This window comes from Cygnus atratus, chromosome 8 (genome assembly GCF_013377495.2).
Source record: "Cygnus atratus isolate AKBS03 ecotype Queensland, Australia chromosome 8, CAtr_DNAZoo_HiC_assembly, whole genome shotgun sequence".
In the NCBI taxonomy this organism is placed as follows: Eukaryota; Metazoa; Chordata; class Aves; order Anseriformes; family Anatidae; genus Cygnus; species Cygnus atratus.
The window spans coordinates 9,257,346-9,276,075 of NC_066369.1; the positions used below are offsets into that span (position 1 = coordinate 9,257,346).

The 18,730-nt window shown below is 56.5% G+C and overlaps 1 protein-coding gene across 5 annotated transcripts in view; it reads left to right on the forward strand.

The window, feature by feature from the left end:
- The window catches only part of PDE4DIP (phosphodiesterase 4D interacting protein), a 32,218-nt gene that overhangs the window by 3,104 nt on the left and 10,384 nt on the right, over positions 1-18,730 (forward strand). For 3 of the 5 annotated variants that reach the window (XM_050712263.1, XM_050712266.1, XM_050712264.1), the window contains exons 2-23: positions 427-676; positions 1,050-1,160; positions 1,714-1,790; positions 2,270-2,393; positions 2,470-2,624; positions 2,834-2,921; positions 8,295-8,414; positions 9,909-10,028; positions 10,269-10,361; positions 10,472-10,687; positions 11,175-11,333; positions 11,678-11,791; positions 11,994-12,131; positions 12,406-12,585; positions 12,858-13,052; positions 13,921-14,067; positions 15,117-15,192; positions 15,738-15,820; positions 15,999-16,115; positions 16,664-16,801; positions 17,127-17,239; positions 17,922-18,435. In XM_050712263.1, coding sequence (XP_050568220.1) covers positions 427-676; positions 1,050-1,160; positions 1,714-1,790; positions 2,270-2,393; positions 2,470-2,624; positions 2,834-2,921; positions 8,295-8,414; positions 9,909-10,028; positions 10,269-10,361; positions 10,472-10,687; positions 11,175-11,333; positions 11,678-11,791; positions 11,994-12,131; positions 12,406-12,585; positions 12,858-13,052; positions 13,921-14,067; positions 15,117-15,192; positions 15,738-15,820; positions 15,999-16,115; positions 16,664-16,801; positions 17,127-17,239; positions 17,922-18,096 — 2,989 coding nt within the window. In that variant the 3' untranslated portion in view covers positions 18,097-18,435. Of the gene's footprint in view, positions 1-426; positions 677-1,019; positions 1,161-1,713; positions 1,791-2,269; positions 2,394-2,469; positions 2,625-2,833; positions 2,922-3,354; positions 4,780-8,294; positions 8,415-9,908; positions 10,029-10,268; positions 10,362-10,471; positions 10,688-11,174; positions 11,334-11,677; positions 11,792-11,993; positions 12,132-12,405; positions 12,586-12,857; positions 13,053-13,920; positions 14,068-15,116; positions 15,193-15,737; positions 15,821-15,998; positions 16,116-16,663; positions 16,802-17,126; positions 17,240-17,921; positions 18,436-18,730 lie in introns of those variants that run through there. The other 2 variants (XM_035537333.2, XM_035537334.2) reach the window with 2 other exon arrangements.

Sequence of the window (18,730 nt, forward strand, 5' to 3'; positions counted from 1 at the left end):
CTCAGCCCCTCTTCCCAACCCCAGGGGAGCTCTGGGGGGGGGTTTATCGGGGGCTCAGGTGGCCCTGCTGCCCGCAGAGGGGGGTCAGGGCTGCTAATGGGGCCGAAGTGCTCGCAGCCGGGCACCGCCATCTGCACGGCCCCCGGGGGCTGGTGGCGGCGCGCTGCGAGCAGACGTGCCCGGCCGCGGGAGCACACATGTGCACACGCACACACAAGCCCTCGCACATGCACCGGCTGGGAGTTCGCCCCCCTGAACCCAAGACGGGCTTTGGGGTGACATTTGGGGTGACGAGATCTCCTACGCCGCCCCAAGAAAGCCATGGCAGCCACCTGCAAACCCCCTCCAGCAGGGGGAGAAGCAAAAAACGGGTGAAATTCCCCCTTCCGTGGCGGAATCCTGTGTGACGTGGGCTCGTCTCCGTAGGGACCCCTGCCACGGTGACGTCCCCATGGCCAGCCGCATGGCAGGAGAGGACGCTGCGCCCCATGGGGACACCCTGGTGGAGGGGCCATGGGGTGACTGCGACGAGGACACCGCACCGGCCGAACCAGGGGGGACCCTGCACCCCCCGGGCGCTTGGCCCCATCCTGGCCCCGCAGCACAGACGTGTCCCCTCCGGGCCCTCGAGGAGGGTCCCCTCACCCAGACGCAGACTCTGCGGGACTTCGAGAAGGTGACCACCTCTGGGGCCCAGGGGGGGTGCATGCAGGATGCGTGCGTCAGCCCCAGCGCAGGCAGGAGGGGATGGGGACCCCCCCATGCCGTCCCCGTCCCCATGGGGCACCGCGTTCCCCCTCGCCGCCCTCCTGGCTGACGTCCGGGGGCCGCCCGGGGCTCGGGTTTCACCACTTGTCTGTCCCCGCCGGGTTCCTCAAATAGCACCGGGAGGCAAAAAAAAAGGAAAGGGGCCGTGGCGGGGGCACCCGTCACCGAGCTGCGGGCGGGCAGGGAGCGGCCGTGGCCCCGGCGCCGCCATGTGAGGGGTGCCGGGATGTGCCCCCCATGGAGCACCGGCCATGGCTAACGGGTACCGCACGCTGTCCCAGCACCTCAACGACCTCAAAAAGGAGAATTTCAGCCTCAAACTCCGCATCTACTTCCTGGAGGAGCGCGTGCAGCAGAAGGGCGAGGGCAGCCGGGACGATGTCTACCGGCGGGTGAGCGCGCCCGTGAGGACGGGGACGGGGACGGGGATGGGGATGGGGACGGGGTGCTGCTCCATCCTGGATTTCCCCCCAGTGATGTCCCTTTGCCAGGAGCGGGGCCACCAGGAGGAGATGGGGATAGGGGCATGCAGCCATCAGCATGGGACAGGGACACTGGGAGGGCACCGGGGCTGGGGGGAGTTTGCTTCTCGCTGCCTTTGACCGGAGCAGGGAGAGGGATGGGGAGGGCAGGATCTGCCCTGCTGGTGGTGAAGATCCCAGTGCCCCCAGCACATGCTGGTGGGGGGCTGGCATTATAAATAACCTGGCTGCTTTTACAGCTGTCCTGGGTGGGTGGGCTCGGCCATGTGGAGCCCCTAGTGCTACCGAGTGTCCCCACTGCAGCAGGGGGGCCAAGAGCACCTAAAATCTTGCTGTGGGGCAGGGGCTGTGCCCCCACTCTGCCTTCGATGGGCACGGGGAGCTGTGTGGGGCCGGGGGGGGCTTCCCCAGCACCTTGGGGCGGGTGTGCACAGGGCCACCCTGCATCCCTCCGACCCCACAGAACATCGAGCTGAAGGTGGAGGTGGAGAGCCTGAAGCGGGAGCTGCGGGAGAAGCAGCAGGCACTGGACAAAACCTGGTGAGGCGCGGGGACAAGAACGGGGGGGGGCAGCCAGCGCGGCTCCGCTTACGGCCCCAGTGCCAGCCAAAAATAAAGGGCAGCACCTGTTGGCCGAGGGACGTCAGGAACCCTGCTGGGTCCCCGCTGCGGGTGCTGTGTCCTGCCATGGAGTGCCAAACTATGCTGTGCCGTGCCAAACCATGTTGTGCCGTGCCATGCCACGTTGTACTGTGCTGTGCCATACCGTGCCATGCCATGCCATGTAATACTGTGCTGTGCCATGCCATGCCGTGCTGTGCCATGCTGTGCCATACCATTCTGTGACATGCCATGTAACTCTGTGCCGTGATAGTGCCGTGCCGTGCTGTCTCATGCCATGCAATGCTGTGCCATACCATGCCATGCCGTGCTGTGCCATGCCATATAACGCTGTGCCATAGCATGCCGTGCCATGCCATGTAATGCTGTGCCGTACCACATCGTGCCGTGCCCGGCAGGGTGGCCGCAGAGAACCAGTCAAACCGCAGCGAGGCCGCGCTCCGGCAGCACTATGAGGAGCGGCAGCGGGAGTCGGAGCACGTCTACGAGCTGCTGGAGAACAAGATCCAGCTCCTGCAGGAGGTGAGCGCCGGGGACCGTGGCAGGGCCGGTGTGGGGAGCCGGTGCCGCTCCCTGGGGCTCACCCGGTGCTGTGCAGGAGGCCAGACTGGCCAGGAGCGAGGCGGAGCAGGCCACCGCGCTGGCCAAGGCCGAGGCGCAGCGGTGCCAGGAGCTGGCGGCCAGGCTGAAGGAGGCTGCGAGGGCGCAGGGGGACAGCGGGAGCGGCGATGGACGACACGACACGGCACGGAGGTGGGTGCCACGTCTGACCTCGGGTCCCACGTCCCCTCCCAAACCCCGCAGGGTGCTGAGCATCCCCCTAGGGTGCTGAGTGTCCTCAGGGGATGGCACTGAGCACCCCGGGGGTGGCACTGAGCACCCCGGGGATGGCGCTGAGCACCCCGGGTGTGGCGCTGAGCACCTCGGGGATGGCGCTGAGCACCTTGTGCCGCCCCTCACAGGAGCCCTGAGGAGCCCAGCGGGGACCCAGCCGCCAGCCACCAGCTCGCAGGGACGCTGCCGGACCAGAATCGCGACCTGGAGGAGCAGGTGGGCACAGCTGGTGGCGGTGGTGGCGGTGCCATGCCCGGTGTCGCGCTGTCGCACTGTCGCTGTCGCCGACACTGGGCAGTGCCCGGGCGGACTACAACTCCCGGCAGCCCCCGCGGTCACTGCGCGGGCGCGGCACCGCCCGCCCGCCGCCATCTTGAAATGTGAGCCAGAAGCCGGGCGCCGCCGTGGCAGCAGCATCGGTGGTGACGGGAGGGGAGGAGGAGCGGCCGGGCTGGGGCAGGGGACTGCGAGGAGATAGGGGGTGTTTGTGAGGAGATACGGGGTGTCTGAGAGGAGATAGGAGGTCTGTGAGGGGATACGGGGCGTCTGTGAGGAAATACAGGGGTCTGAGAGGTGGTAGGGGGGCTGTGAGGGGAAACTGGGGGGTCCGTGAGGAGAAACGGGGGTCTGTGAAGAAATACAGGGAGTCTGTGAGGAGAAACGGGGGTCTGTGGGAACAGGGCGTCTGAGAAGAAACGGGGGCGGCCTTGGGCTGAGGTGTAGGAGATGGCATAGGGCAGAAGGGCACGGTGGTGCCAGGAGTCCCAGTGTGTGGCCTCCTTCCTGACGAGGGGGGCTGCGAAGTGCTGGTGGGCTCAGGGTGAGGGAGCAGAGCCCTGGGAGATGCGCTGAGGGAGCCAGAGAGGCCCAGGGAAGGTCCTGGAGAGCCCCCAGAAGTAGGTGTGGGTGCTGGTCAGGAGGGAGGATGAAGGAAACGTGCCGGATTTGTGCCCGGGAGCTGTGCGGCAACCAGCGGCGATGGATCTTCCACACGGCGGCCAAGCTCAACCTCCAGGTGCTGCTGTCCCACGTCCTGGGCAGGGAGCTGTGCCGGGACGGCAAAGCCGAGTTCGCTTGCAGCAAGTGTGCCTTCATGCTGGACCGCATCTACAGGTTCGACACGGTCATCGCGCGCATCGAAGCCCTCTCCATCGAGCGCCTGCAGAAGCTGCTGCTGGAGAAGGACCGCCTCAAGTTCTGCATCGCCAGCATGTACCGCAGGAACAACGAAGACTCCGGCACGGATGACAGAGCCGGGGATGGGACTGTGGACCTCTCTAACCTGCCTGATGTACGGTATGCCGCCCTCCTGCAGGAGGACTTTGCTTATTCTGGGTACGAGTACTGGACGGAGCAAGACGAGCACAGCCTGGAGCCACACAGCTGCCATGCTTCAGAGGGAGCGAGCAACCGCCCGCGGCGCTGCCGTGGCTGCGCGGCGCTGCGCGTGGCTGATGCCGACTATGAAGCAATTTGCAAAGTGCCACGAAAGGTGGCCAGAAGCATCTCCTGCGGGCTGTCCGGCCGGTGGTCAGCGAGCATGGGCAACGAGGAGTCATCCGTGTGCGACACGGTGGAGTCGGCTGGCGCCAGAGGGCCGGTGGATGGGGAGAGCATGGAGGAGGGCACGCCCGCGTCCTCCGTTGAGTCCCTGGACACGACAGTGGAGGCCGGCCCTCTGCAGCAGAAGGATGAAGACGCAGATAAGGGGGTGAAGGGGAACGGCAAATGTGACGACCTGGCAGAGGACCGTGTGACCCCCAGCTCGTCGCTGAGCGGGAACAGGCTGGAGCTGGCCCTTAGCTTGATCAAGGGGTTAGACTACAAACCCATCCAGAGCCCGCGGGGCAGCAGGCTGCCTATTCCCGTGAAGTCCAGCTTGCCCCCTCCCAAGCTCAGCCGGGACTTGGCAGATGGCAGTGCTGCTGCTGGCTTAGCCTATGCTGGTTCTGGTTTCCTGACAGCAGAAAGAAAATCCCTTTCCAGGGCTTCTTTGGGTCTTCCCTTGGAGATTTCTGAACTGCAGGAGCTGTGGGACGACCTCTGTGAGGATTATATGCCGCTGCGGGTACAGGTAGAGGTCATCGTGCAGCCGTTCGATTGAGCGGCGTCCCTGCAGCTTGCCTCCTGAGACCATTAGGCATTCTTCTGTGCTGAGATAATGCAGATAGCCACGTGTAGCTGAACCAGGGGCTAAGAATAGGCAGCTCGGTCCTTTTTAGGTGTGCTCCGTTTGTCCCCTGTCATTCTCCTGTCATCTGTTTCCTCTTTGTGTTCTGGGAAATCAACCTGCCCTCCCTCCCTCAGCTCTCCCTGCGACTGCAGTGTGCTAGCTGGCTCTAAGGTCTTTGCATGCTTTCTCATTTTCTGCTGAGAAAATCCCAGTTTCGCTTTGCCTTTCTCTTTTAGTTGATTTTTTACCCACGACTGAAGGGAAATGTTAAGCTTCTGGGCACGTGTTTTCCAGGAAGCGTGTTTTCTTTGTCCCCTGGTAATGGTACAGTGTCAGGAACGCCTGCCTTCAGAGCCCTGCCTCTGCAGATCAGGCTTCCAACCCGCCTAGCGTGCAGATCTGCGGCGCGTGCCCTGAGGAGAAGGTGTTTTCCTTGCAGGTGGCTTTGTGCCAGCGGGTGACTTTAGGGTTGGTGTTCTCCATAATTGGTTTATTTTCTGAGCCTTTGAAAGGATCCATCAATTAACGGCAGGTGTTGTGGAGAGGCAACAAACGCCCCCGCTTTCACAGGGCTTCTTGCTGCCGGTACCTGCCTAGGTGGTAGTCCTCACGTCACTCTGGATTGCCTCTGTTTTTGCTGGCTTTAATGAAATCTTCATTAGCATGCAGTCAAAAAGCTGAACTTGTAACTCCTTTGCCACTTTCCTTAATGAATAGAAGGCCTCAGTCAGCTTCAATTCAGGAACATCCATGTCAGGCTAATTGCATCCACATTAGCAGCCCTAATTCTCTAGGTAGCCTCAGGGATTAGAAAAGTGCTTGTTTATTTCTATGGCAACTGTAGCCGGGCTGAATTACGCTCCCCATTCAGGGGCTGCTGCTTGCTGTCCCATCTGCTCGGGCATTTCCCAGAGCTGTCTGCTCTTCCTGTAAAACCCACCAGAAAATCGTTAGGGCGGAGTGCGGAACGCTTAAAAATGAATTTCCCTCTGGTGCACAAGACAAAAGGCAGGGGGTAGATGCTGCTCCTGTGTGCCGTGGTGCTTGCTGCTCGTTTTCACTGCTAGGGGTGGATTCGGAGCATAAAAATAGGCTTTCTCGTAACAGAACGTGGCACAGTCAGCATGGCGCGCTCACAGCTTCCCTGTGCGTCACGCTTTGCCATCCTGGCCTCGGAGCCGCCCTGGAGGCGTTTCTGTAACCTCCAGCCTCTGCCACCCAGCCGTCCCTGCCAGGGATTCATCCTGCTGCGTTTTCCACCGCCCGTTTCTTGCTGTGGCAGCAGCAGCTGCTGAGCGGGGCCCGCCGTAAGGGCAAAGCTCGTAGTTGTTCGGACGGCTTTAACGGCAGAGAGGGTAAGCTGGCTGCTGCTGGTTAACAAAGTGATTCTCATGTTTTTCTTAATACAGACAACGCTTTTTTGTAAAAGTCAGGTACTGCAGTCCAGTGACGCGTCTGCATAAATGCCTTTCTGGTAGTGTGACGGGAACGTATAGGACCACAGTTCCCTTATCGTTTTTTGGGAGCTGCAGTCTCCTTTAAATTGGCTGTCGTCCTTTATGATGACCAAGAGCAACGTGGCGTCTGGGGCAGGTAATCTCTTAGATACCGTCTTCCTGGCCGTTTTCCTGAGCCAACAGATCTTCCCTTTCACCACCGCAGCTCCAGGAAAAAGCCACCAAACGCAGCCTCCGTCAGATACACTCTTACAGCTGCCTCGGCTGCCAGCAGAGCACCAAGGGAGGCGTTGCCCTGCTGACAGCCCCTCTTTTGCCCACTGTTTGGTGCAGATGTGAGCTTGGCAGGCCTAGACAATGCAGTGCTTATTGTTATTATCGTTATTTTCTGAAGAAGCGTTCTGTTTCGGTTAGCGTGTGCTGACATTGCTGGAGCTGTGCTGAAAAGAGGGCACTGAGGAGAGATTTTCAGTTGAAACGCTGATGTAGGGGGGAAGAAATAAACTGGGGAGCCACACTCTGCCTGGTGAGAGATGACTGCAGTGAAGCACGAGGGAGGAGGCAGCTTGGGCTTTGGGACTTTGGACTCTGGAGCTTGCTTTGCCTTTCCCCTCCCTGCTTTTAGCCGTTTGCAAGTTGTTTGGTTTATTTTTCCTTGGAATGTGCAAATGGAGAGGAGAGGTTTGTGATGGTGTTTTCTGTTTTCCCCTCCTGCCTCTCTGTGTGTTCTTTTCGTCAGCCTTCTTCCAAAATAGTTACTGCGGGGGAGATTCTAGCAGCTCTCCCTGTCTGAAGCCTTGTGGTTGGGCAAAGCCAGGATTATTTGCTGTGGCTGGTTAAGGTTTCACTGAAGTCTTAACAAAACAGGAGGATGAAGGGGAGCGTTGATCCCGTGTGGAAAGCTAACAGGAAAACGTCACGCCTAGGAGTTGTGGCAGCAGGAGGAAGGCCGAGTGGCAGCTCGGCGCTGTTTGTAAATAAAGCAAAGGAGAGTGCAGAGAGTGTGGCAGGAAGATGTGGGAATCAGAAATGCTGTAGCAGGCTCCTCATGGGCCCAGGAGGGCTCCTCTGCACTGCTCGCCTTTCCCAGACAGCGTTTCTGTGGGTGAGGAAGACGAGGAATCAATAGGACAGGGCTAATTGGAGGCAGCTATTGTTCCCTGTGCTGCCTGATGCACCTGTGAGATCGCTGGAAGGCTCCGGCGTGTTCTCGTATCCTCTGTGCTGCACTCCTGTGCCCGTCGGGGCCTGTGTTGCCTCCCCCTTAAACCAGGCACCAGTACGATCGGTCCCGCATCGCTGCTGGTGTTCAGGAGCGCTCGATGAGCCCGGGGGTGGCTCCGTTTGGATGCTGCTGTAAACTGCTAGCGGCTCGCTGGGCAGGAGACAGAAAAACAGTAAGAAGGGCTGACAGGGGATTAGTGCGTGCTCAGCCAGCAGGCCCCGCATCAGAAAGTAGGCTGTTCCCTTCCCTGGTAGGTGGGTACGTCTCGTGAGTGAAGTCTCAGCTGTGGCACCAAGCGGGCTATGGCTCGTGGAGCTGAAGGGAACCGCGGCTCAGCGCTAGCTCTGTTCCTCTGGAGCTGCTAGCGGGGCACGTAGGAGGGAGGGAGGTTTCAGGGATGTGGTTTGGGTGTGAGGAGCAGATCTGTCGTCAGCCTGGAGACGGCGGTTAGAGCCAGACACGCCGCTGGGTCCGTAGTAAGGGAGTGAGGAGAGACAGAGCAGGAGCAGAGCCTCGGGGCAGCAGGGAGCTGCTGGCAGGTGAGGCAGGGAGCAGCCAGGAGCCAACCGCCCACCCAAGAGAAGGGAGATGCAGGCAGCACGCTCTTCTGGAGGCGCACAAGCCCAGAAGGGCGTGTTTAAGCCCACACTGCAAGGTCTGTGGGGGCTGGCCAACAGAACAGAAGCCGGTGCAGGTCTTGAGCCATTTCTCTCCTTTTTTTTTTTTTTTCCCAGAATCTGCAAGATGAACGTCGGCAGCCAGCTCCAGGTGACCCCGCAGGCGGGCAGCACGCGTCCGATCTGCGTGCTACGGAGCTGCAGGGCAAAATCCAGCAACTGGAAGCTACCAACCAGGTATTTCTTTGTGTTCAGCAGGCTCATTAGGCACTGAGTTTTTCCCTGACTCTTGGATTTGCACATGCTGAGCCAGGTGCAGGAGAGAAGGGCGCCTGCCTTCTTAGACAGCTACCTGCTTTTTTGTTTTTCTTTTTGCAGACATTAAGGGAAATCAGCACAGAGGGGGGTCCTGTTTTCATTCAGCTTTAAAGGCTCTAATGTCTTTCCTAGGAAAGCCAAGTTGTCTTGAGACAGATCAAATTTAACGTGTTGCGAGGGGTAGATGTTCTTTGTTATGCTCTTGAACTCTAAGGTAAATTATATCCTCTGGGAAAATGGAGTAAATGGGAGAAAACAAAACAAAACAGCAACAAACCCATTGGATTGGGATCTTTATAACGTGGGGACATCTGTAAGCTCTTGGAGCTGCCTGGTCCACAGAGGTTGACAGAGAAATAAAAGGGTCAGTAAATGCAGTTGAAGTGTTTAAAAGGTTTAGGGGGAGTGTCTCTTAGAGAAGAGATAACATCGCAAGCGTGTAAACTAATGAATAACAAGAGGAGGTCATGTGGCAGCAGCAGCTTTTTAAGAAACCGGGGCTTGATTCAGTTCCAGGGAAGATGCCTATCATCTTAAGACTAACAATCCCAACAAGCAGCGTGTTTAGAAATGCTAACAAGCGGTTGTTTAAATACACAAATTACGGTGCTCCTATACATCCTGGTGAAAGCAGAGCACTGTCCTGAAACCGTTTGAGATAAAGTCACTCTCTTCAGGTAAAAATGTCTAAGGCAGAAGTTTCTCAGGTTGGAAATCAGAGAGAGACTAGTGAGAAGTTCCCCTTTGCTCTGCAGCCGTGCTGTTGGCGTCCTGGCACGCTTTAGGTTCCTCTGTGCTGAAGCCAGAAGGCTAGATAAGCCACTGATCTGATCAAATGTGGAATCACTCCAACCAGCAGTTGCTGCAGCAGTGCCTGGGTGATGGAAGGAGGCGGGAAGAGAAGGGGCTGGAAGGTGGTAAAGGTGCAGCCGCAATGTTCTGGGGGACCCCAGAAGCAAAAGGAACAGTTTTTGGAACGTACAGCTTCTCCATGTGTGGTGCTGTGGTTTTTTTCTTGTTGTTCAGACCTACCGGGAGATGTTTGTGCTGAAGCAGCTCTTTCCTCCTAAGGAAACAAACTGTAGGAATTGGGAAGGGTGCTGGGCAGTCTGAGCAACGCTGTCCCACAGCTTGTGGGAGGCAGCCCGGTATGTGAACCCGAGCATGGAGCCTCCACCCTGCATATGCAGGCTGCGTTGGAAGGACTAGAGGCACTGAAAGAGTCTTGTGGAGGGACAGAAGAGTTTGTTTATTCACTGGTCTCCACCCAGCTCAAACAGTATTTACAGACTCTGGAGGGTGGCTCGTTTATCTTGATCTGGTGAATGCCCGGGCTGCAGGGACTTGAGCAAGGGTGTTTATATATAGCATTAATTAGGCGGGATAGACAAAACAACATAGTTTTGTGTTCAGTTGTTACAGGAGAAGCTGAATGAACTGAATTTTGAGTTAAAATCTGCCCAAGAAACATCGCAGAGACAAGATCGTACGATTCGGAGTCTGAACGAGGCCCTGAAGAGCAAGGAGAGTGAGGTAATAGGATTGGATGGGCGGGGTGGTGCTCACTGAAAGAGAAGTGTGCTAACCCTGTAAGCAGCCATGGAAAAGAAATGCGTAAGCCATTGCTGTGCATCCTGGAGCTCGTTAAATCGTTTCTTGCGAAGGTCTTACTGTTGTGTGGCGCTGCTGTGTCATAATTGTGCTGGAGGCTTGGGATGGGAGGGTTTGTGCCTAGCTAGCCGGTGACTGGGCTTCCCACCCTTTGACCCGCAGACAGAAGAGCTGTACCATGTCATCGAAGGGCAGAATGAGACAATGGCCAAGCTGCGGGACATGTTACACAGAAGCCAGCTGGGACAGTTGCAGGTACGTGCTGGGAAAGCCTGAAATACATCTGGTTTGGTTCTGCAGGGACCCTGATTTTTCAGTCTTTCTTATGAAGTGAATGCTGAGTTTCTCTGTTTTCCTCTCGTCAGATGTCAGAGCGCCCACCCTCCTCTCAGGAGCAGCAGGCAGCACTGCTGGATCTTCAGAACACGCTTTTCTGCACCCAGCTGGAGGTGCAGAAACTGAAAAGAGCTCAGCGCCAGAAAGAGCATCAGCTGGCTGAAGCCAGGAGGGCAGCCGAGCTCCTGGAGACCACGATGCACGAGGAAGAGCAGCAGAAAGAGGCAACCTGGAAACACAACCAGGTATGACAAGCACTTAGCCTGGAAATCGCCGGGGTTGCAGGGGTTAAGAAGCATTGGTGTAGGCAGTACTTCGCTCTCATTCACCACTTCTGCCTGCACCAGTCTGGTCCTTGTCTCAAATATGTCAGGGGGAATTCTCCAGCCTCCTTTGCTTCCTATCTGAGGAGTTAGAATCAACAAAGACACTTGTACGCTGGTACAAATGTCCATCTCTTCTTGCAATGTTACAGAGTTAACCTCTGCTGCTGCAGCAGCTTAGCCGGGATTGCCTGTAAGCTCTGCCTGTGGCCAGAGCGAGGCATTTAGATGGATTTCCTGGGAAGAAATAAATTCCAACTTTATTGCTATGGAAGAGGATTTTGAGATGTGAAAGCGGTAACATTGCAGAGCGTTTTAGGCTGCTCCCACGGTCCTTGTTGCTCTCAGCTCCTTCGGGTTGGTCTGCTCTTCACAGGTCTGTTGAGGGCTGAATGTTTTTCTCTCGCAGGAGCTGCGTGCTGTGGTCCAGCAGCTGCAGGCAGAGCTGCAGGACAAGGCTCAGCAGATCCAGGCTGTGGAATGGGAGAAGTGCTGCGAGCTGCAGGCGCAGGAGCAGAGAGTGCAGTGTTTGAGTCAGCACCTGGCTCGCAAGGAACAGCTGCTGCAGGTGAGGTGCAGGAAGACCTAAACTGAGTATGATTAGCCAGGGCCCCTCCTTTGGTATTTAGAGATGCAAAATCAGGCTCTAGCTTTCTTACATGCCCCTCAAAGAGAACAAAAGAGATGTTTCTGCCGTCTCAAGGTGAGGAAGGAAGCATGGCTGTCCGAAGGCCTCAGCTCACGTAAAAGCCTGGTGAGCCCTGACAGGCACTAGTCGGCCAGACACAGGTGCTAGGATTCTTATACCCATCAACGTAGGGTCTAGTAATTAGCACAGAGTTTCCTCTACTGCTGTGTGTTGTTTTTTTTCCTGGACTGCCAGTTGTACTAGTGTGTGCGTTACTTCTTTAGGAATCGAGGGAACTTCTGCAGTGCCAGCAGAGCCTGGGCAGGAGCCCCGCGGCCGTGGATACCATGCTGGAGAAGCTGCAGCAGCGAGTCAGTGACAGGGATGCTGCTCTGGAGGTGAGCGCAGGTGACATCTCCCTGGTTTCCCTGTGGCTCAGTCTCCGGGCTGAGCCCAGGCCAACCACGTATTCTGTGTGCTCTTCTTGGCCCAGCCTTCCAGAGGAGCCCTCTGAAAGGCAGAGCTGAGGTGCCCCGCGCAGAAAGGGGCCCTGCAGAGCCCTTCTCCCCCATCCTGAGCATTTCCCTCCTCTCACCCTAGCGAGCGGTAGATGAGAAGTTCTCTGCCCTGGAGAAGAAGGAGCAAGAGCTGCAACAGCTCCGTCTCTCCATAAGAGAGCGTGGAGGTGACCTGGAGAGGCTGCGCAGCGTCCTGTCCAGCAACGAGGCCACCATTCACGTGAGTGCTTGTGCTTGGGCCCGTTGGGTCCGGTTTGGCTGTGGTGTGGAGCAAAAGGAATCCGTGTGTGAATGCTCCGTCTGTGGCTGGGGAGAGAGGGTGCTGGGGCTTGGCTTCCTCTGTCCCCGTGTGCTGGGCAAGTTTGTGGGTCACTCCTGTTTCTGGGCTGGGCGTAGAGGTGAGTGTGGGGCCTGGAGAGGATGGGGATGTGTGTGGTTTCGTTCAGGATGAAGTCCCTGTCCCTGCTTGAGCTGCTTCTGTTCTCTCTCCCCAGAGCCTGGAGAGCCTCTTGAAAGCCAAAACCCTGGAACTGGAACAGGTGTCAGCAACCTGCCAAAACCTCCGCTGGCTCAAGGAGGAGATGGAGGCCAAATCCTGCCGCAGGCAGAAGGAGCAGGAGGGGATCATCCAGCAGCTGCAGACGTGCCTGCATGACAGGAACAAGGAAGTGGAGGTGAGGCCTTGGCTTAGCCTCCCGAGCCTTCAGCCAGTTTGTCCGCAGAGAGAGCGGTCCCAGGCCAGGGCCTCCTGGCTGCCTGCCTCTGAGGAGGGCACCTAAACGTGTGCCCGTGCCTTGGAAGCTGGCTGCCTTCAGCACTGCTAAATCCCTGTGCTCGCTTAGACACGGTCATCTCATCCAGGCTGAGGAGCTTCTCTTCCCCAGACCCGTTGCAGTTTGTTGGTAGCAGTCTCTCTCCATCTCTCCCTCCCTCTCCTTCTGTTCAGGAGCTCACGGCAACTTTGCTCTGCAAGCTGGGCCCAGGGCAGAGCGAGGTAGCAGAGGAGCTGTGCTCGCGTCTCCAGCGCAAGGAAAAAATGCTGCAGGAACTCCTCAGCGACAGGAGCCGTCAGGCTATGGAGCACGATGCTGAGATCCGGGAGCTGCTGCAGGCCACGAGCACCAAGGAGCAGTGCAGCAGAGTGAGTTGCGTGCAGCGCTGCAGCGTGGTGGATGATTTTGCTTTGTGTTCAGCAGCCAGAGAGCAGTTTCCTTCTGCTGTTGGCGTTGCCTGGCTGGAGCTGCTGAGCGTTTGAGGGCCGCCAAGCTGCTTTTAGGTCGCTCTCAACAGACCACGTGGGAGCAGTTGTGAAAGGGGAGCTCCTGCAGCAGTGTTCAGCTGCCAGGTCCCTCTCAGTACGCGGGCAGGGCAGGCCTGTGCGCTGTCGGGTGTGCGTGTGGTGGGGAAGGAGGTGTGGATCCTCCTGGCCATCCGTGGGGAGGGGCCATGGGAGGGTTGCTGCTTCACATAGGTGCTACCAGACCAGAAGGAAAGATTGTTTCTTGTGTAGCTCAGAAGTCCGAGGAGGCTCTGCTCCTTGCCTTTTAACTTAAACTTTAGCCAAACTATTGCATGAGGCATGTAGGAACCGTGGCCCTTCGAGTGGTATTTATTCCTCCTCCTGCACACTGGATATGATTCAGTGTTAACTGCAATACTTCGCATCAAGTTTCCTTCCCAAAAAAAGGGGACTGAAAGGCAAAGCCCCATCTCTTTGTCTCTCCTGTGCCTCTTTTTCCTCCTGAATGGGGTGAGGGAAACTGAAGGACTTGTTCCTCTGCAAGGCTGAGCCCTGCTGCAGCAACCTAGCAAGCAGAGGTGAGGGGGCTGCAGTGGAGTCACTGCGAGTGGCCAGGAGCAGTAGTTCCTGGGCTGTTTGCAGAGCCCTTCTGTTACCAAACGACAGATAAATATTGAGATGTTTTCATTTAGTCCCTAAGAAAGGTGAGGGGTGGGGATCCAAGCCCTGGTCACAGCCCTGCCTTTCCCTTTTTTCCCTGCTCAATCAGACGGCAGCCGAGAAGATGGCACACGCCTTGGCTGAAAGGAGCTGCGAGTTGCAACTCCTGCGCCAGCACGTGCTGGGAAAGGAGCCCTTCAGGACCCAGTCGGCTGGTACCAGTCTGCTGAAGCAGGACAAACAACAGCCCCTGCAAGTAAGAGTTGTATGCTGTGGTTTTTTGCCTGTGGCCTTGGGCTCTAGAGAGAACTCGTTGCTGTGGGAGGAGCTGGGAGAGAGGAGTGCCACAGAATGGTAGTACTGAAAGTGGGATTAGGGAAGAGGCTTCCTGTAGGAGGATGAGAAGAAACAGAGGAGCAGAAATGTTGCCTGGATGCTCTGATGTTGATTCTGCAGCCTTTGTCACTCAGCGTCTCCTTTTGTTTTGATCAGGCAGCATGTGGGTCCTCAGGGCACTTGTGAGAATGAAAGAAATCCGCCCTCTGACCTTCCAGCACTGACCCCCTCCTTCCTTGGGCTGGGCCGTGCTGCTGCATTGTAATCCCCTCCCTGGCATTGTCACATTCTGGAGGGGACAAGGGAGCTAATTTTAGATCCCACTAATTCTTGGCAGAGCCTGCTGGGTGTTTGCTGTCTCTTCCACAATTGGAGTTGGTATTTTTAAAGCAGCTTTGCTAAAAACCCCTTGGAGGCTGAGCACAGCTCTAAGGCTACATATGCCATGCTCCAGCTAGAGCAGCTGTTAATGGTTTAATGGTGAACTGACATGTTTGCAGCTGCTTAAAAACCTTCAACAGGTGGCTCATTTCTATTCCCAGGATGAAAGTGAGCCCTAGAGACTTCCAGAGATGTGTATTTGGGCCAAGCTCTGTTTTCCTTCCTGCACAGTCCCTCTGGGCCACGTCCTTGGATGAAGACAAAGGTCTACGTAGAGTCCAGTTGAAAATGCGCTTGCTGCAGCGGAGTGAAACCTGTTTAATCCTTACCATAAAGCAGCTCACTGTCAGCAACCTCGTAGGGCCAAAAAAACCAAGACCAAAGCCCTGTTGCCCAACCATCCAGCTTACAGGTTGGGTGCAACTCTCTTGTCCCCACTGTCTGGCCAGTCCCTCTTCATTGCGTTGTCACGTTTCAGAGGCATCAACGAAGCAGCCAGCAGCTTTGCTGCAGTCTGACAGTCCTGGGGAAGCTGCAGGTGCTGGGTTCCCTGTAAAGATGTAAACCTGGAGGCTTTTGTGTTTTCAGGAAATGCTGCAGAGAGCTTGTGGAGCTACAGCCCCTGCCGGACCCCCACAGGGGGACAGCTGCCCGACAGAGGGAGGTGGGTGAAAGCTTCTCTCAAAGTCCTCCAGCGTGACCAGGGCTTTTTGCTGTGGAGGGAAGCATGGTTATGTGAAACTGTCAGAGAGTAGAGGGTTTGGAGCAAGAGTGGGTGTTTGGAAATAAAGCTGTGCCTCTCCTTTGGGTGGTGGTTCAGGAACGTCTTGGGGGTGGGAGTGTTAAAAAGAGGTTGGTGTTGGTTTGAGGTGAGATGCTTCAATTCAAGAGCTGCCCAGGGAAGGGGTTTTGACTTTGTGGTTCAGGCTGGGGTGAGAAAGGTGCCACTGGTTTGGGTTTTGCCTTGGGGTCAGGACACCTGAAGTTTGCCAGGGTGGAGACAGCAGGCCTGGGCTGCCGCTGTTGTCTTGGGCTGCTGTTTAAGAGTCAGGAGGGGAAGAAGAGCGTTTAGTAAGAGGCAGTGTGGTGGGAAGCGCGAGCATCGTGGAGCTATCTGAGCAAAGAGAGGGATTCTGTCTTACCTGCGGTCAGCAGGAGCGGCTGACACATGGTGACCCTGCAGTAACCTAGCTGTCTTTGCACTCACAGCATCACCGGCAGAACTGGAGAAGGATCTTGTTAACGCCAAAGAAGAGCTGGAGCTAATGGCAAAGAAGGAAAGGGAAAGCAGGGTGAGCTGGGGTTTAAGCCTCTGTTGGTTTCCCTTGCCTGTGGGGACCCTTGGGTGCCCATCCGTGGAGATTTTGACCCCCTCCACCATGAGGGTGCCCCCAAGTGAGAGATGGGGCAGCAGCTTGCTTTGGGTTCTGGCTTTCTGAAGTTTTTCACAGCTTCCTCTTCTGTCCCTAGCGGGAGCTCGCTGCTCTCCAGTCTGTTGTGGCCACGCAGGAGGAAGAACTGCAGGTGCAGGCCTCTGATATGGAGTCTCTGACCAGGACCATCCAGATCAAAGAGGACCTCATCAAGGTGAGATAACGTGCTCTGCTGGGCCAGCTCCTTCTGCAAAGGCTGCAGAGGAGTCCCTTCTTTCCCCACATCTGTCCCTCAAAGTCGCTCCGTTCCTCTGAAAGGTAAGACATTGGGAACCAAGCTGCAGGCTTGCGGTGGTAGCCATGTCCGGGTACCTTTGCTAAAGCGAGGGGCCTCTTCAGAGTAACATGGGTATCTGTTCGGGGGTGGGATTGCTTCTGGTTTGCCTACAGCCCTCCTTCTTGGACCAGAAGGCAAGGACCCCAAACCCCAAGAGGGCCGTTATTTAGCTTTTTGCTCCTTGTGTACCAAAAACCCTTCTTCAAGAGTACTTCAGACAGAATGTGCTGTGTCCCTTCTCAATTCTTGCTCCAGGCAGTTGTCTGTGTTTAATGTGCCCTGGGTGCGCTGGCACTTCTTAGGAGACCTGGCTCTTTGCTAACACTGGAAACTTTGGGTAATGTGTTCCAGGGAGGGTTAGAAAGCTCCAGCTGTCCTTGTTATTGATCCCGTCTCCACTGATCCCTCCTGCTCTTGGTTTTCAGGATCTGCAGATGCAGCTGGTGGATCCTGAAGAAATTCCAGCCGTGGAAAGGCTGACACAAGAAGTGCTGGTGCTGCGGGAGAAAGTGGCTGTAGTGGAGTCACGAGGACGAGAGGCTACTGGAAGCAGAAAGCAGCAGGTACTGTGCCCTGCGGGGCAAGTCTGGGTGTGTTTGTATTTTTGGTGATCCTCAGTTACAATTGGATATGCCGAGGTGTGCTGCTTCTTGAAGGCTGGCTGCGTGTGATGGGGGGAATACAAAAGAGAGGAGAATTGGTTCCCTTTCGCATTTGTCTCAAGGGCAAAGTCTGTTGTGGAGGGTGACACTGCTTAACTTGATCCCTTTGATATGAGCAGGAGAGGCGTTGGTGCATCAGGAAGGAGAAGCCCCCGTTTCTCTGGGGCAGCAAGGTGCCTCTGTTGATTTGTCTGAGCGTTGCATCTTGTCCGTTCTCTCTGACCAGTTGTTACTGATGCTGGAAGGGCTGGTGGCCGAAAGGAATCGGCTAAACGAGGCTCTCCAGGCAGAGAGGCAGCTCTACAGCAGCCTGGTGAAGTTTCACACGCACCCAGACAGGTAAGCGAGGCTGCCACGGCTCTGCTGCCCTGCTCGGCTGCTGGGGCACGTGGGGGTGGTCCGCTGGGGTAACCCCCAAGGCATCGATTGTTCTGGGAGTCCAGATTTTAGGCCGCCTTCCTCTAAAGAGGCATGTAAATGCTACGTAACCTCCCCACATTGCCATCTCTAGGTCAGGCCCTGGGATTTCCATCCTTGTTGCCTGCCTTGCTCAGCGTCTCGCCCCCGTTTGGCCACCTTTCAGAGGCTGCTTTCCCTGTCAAATTCCCAACCGACTGTTGGGTTGATAAGCGCCTAGACAGACCTTTATCTAGGCGGTTGTCCCACAGTGGTGTGGGGCCTGCATTCTTTGTCCTCCACACTAATCCCCTGCCCTTCATGGGGCTGCAGCCTCTGGGATATTTGAGCTACCTGCCAGCAAGAGAAGCACGTAAGTGGAGTGCTTGGGTAAGTACTGAAGAACAGCTGTGACTAGGAGTCCCCTGCCCCAGGCTGGAGCCTTTTTTGGGGATGGCCGTGCTCCAGGGAGGTTGAGAGGTGAGGCGAGAGGTGTCCAAGCCGCCTGTGGGAGCGTGCAGGGCCTGTGCCTGGAGTAAGAGGAAGCCCCAGACGGAGGGGCCGATTTGTGCGCTTGCTGCAGCCTGTCTAACCCTCTTCCCTTCTGTGCGGCGTGTCCGCTTAGCGCTGCGAGAGACCGCACTCTGCAGGTGGAGCTGGAGGGGGTCCAGGAGCTGCGGGGACAGCTGGAAGAAGCTCTTGGAAGAAGCTTGGAGCGTTTGAGCAGGCTGGAGACACAGGGCGCCATAGGAGGTGGGGAACAGGAGCGTGTGAGAGTCCTACCCCAGCATGCCTTCTGAGCACTGGTGCTCGCCCGCCTGCCACGGAAACGGTTCACTAACTGAGCGAGCCTGTCTCACTGACTCTGGGAGGGTTGCTTTGGGACTTAGTAACGGTACGGTAGAACTGGTGCAGGGCTTTTTGTCTCATTTTTGAGCTGCTTTGGAAACGGCGATCAGTGCAATCCACCTGTGTCTTCTGTATGTTCCTGTCTGACTCACCCCGGTGGCCACTGATGTATTTGCACATTCAAATCATTCCATTTTAGTTGATTTCCTTCTATTTCCCCTTCTCCCTCCCCCATGGGCCAAATAAAGATTCCCTTTCTCTGAAGGAAACACCAGATGTTCTCTATCATCTCCCAAGTGCATGAGTGTGAATTTTTGTACTCCCTCCCCGCTTTTCTACCCAGTGACATCCCCGGCTTGGGTCGATGGCTGCTGGTACAAAAGGAGAAGGTGTATGTGGAGAAGTGGGTGCCAGAGCAGTTGAGAATGGCTGCAAGACACAGTGGCACTTGCCTGGAGCTCTTTTGCAAGTCTTTGAGCGTAGGACCAATGATTCGTTTTGTGCTCAAACCAAATCCTAATCCAGCATTGATGACTTCACTGATATTTTTTTTGTTTGCTTACTGACTGTGAGTTGTCTCACCCT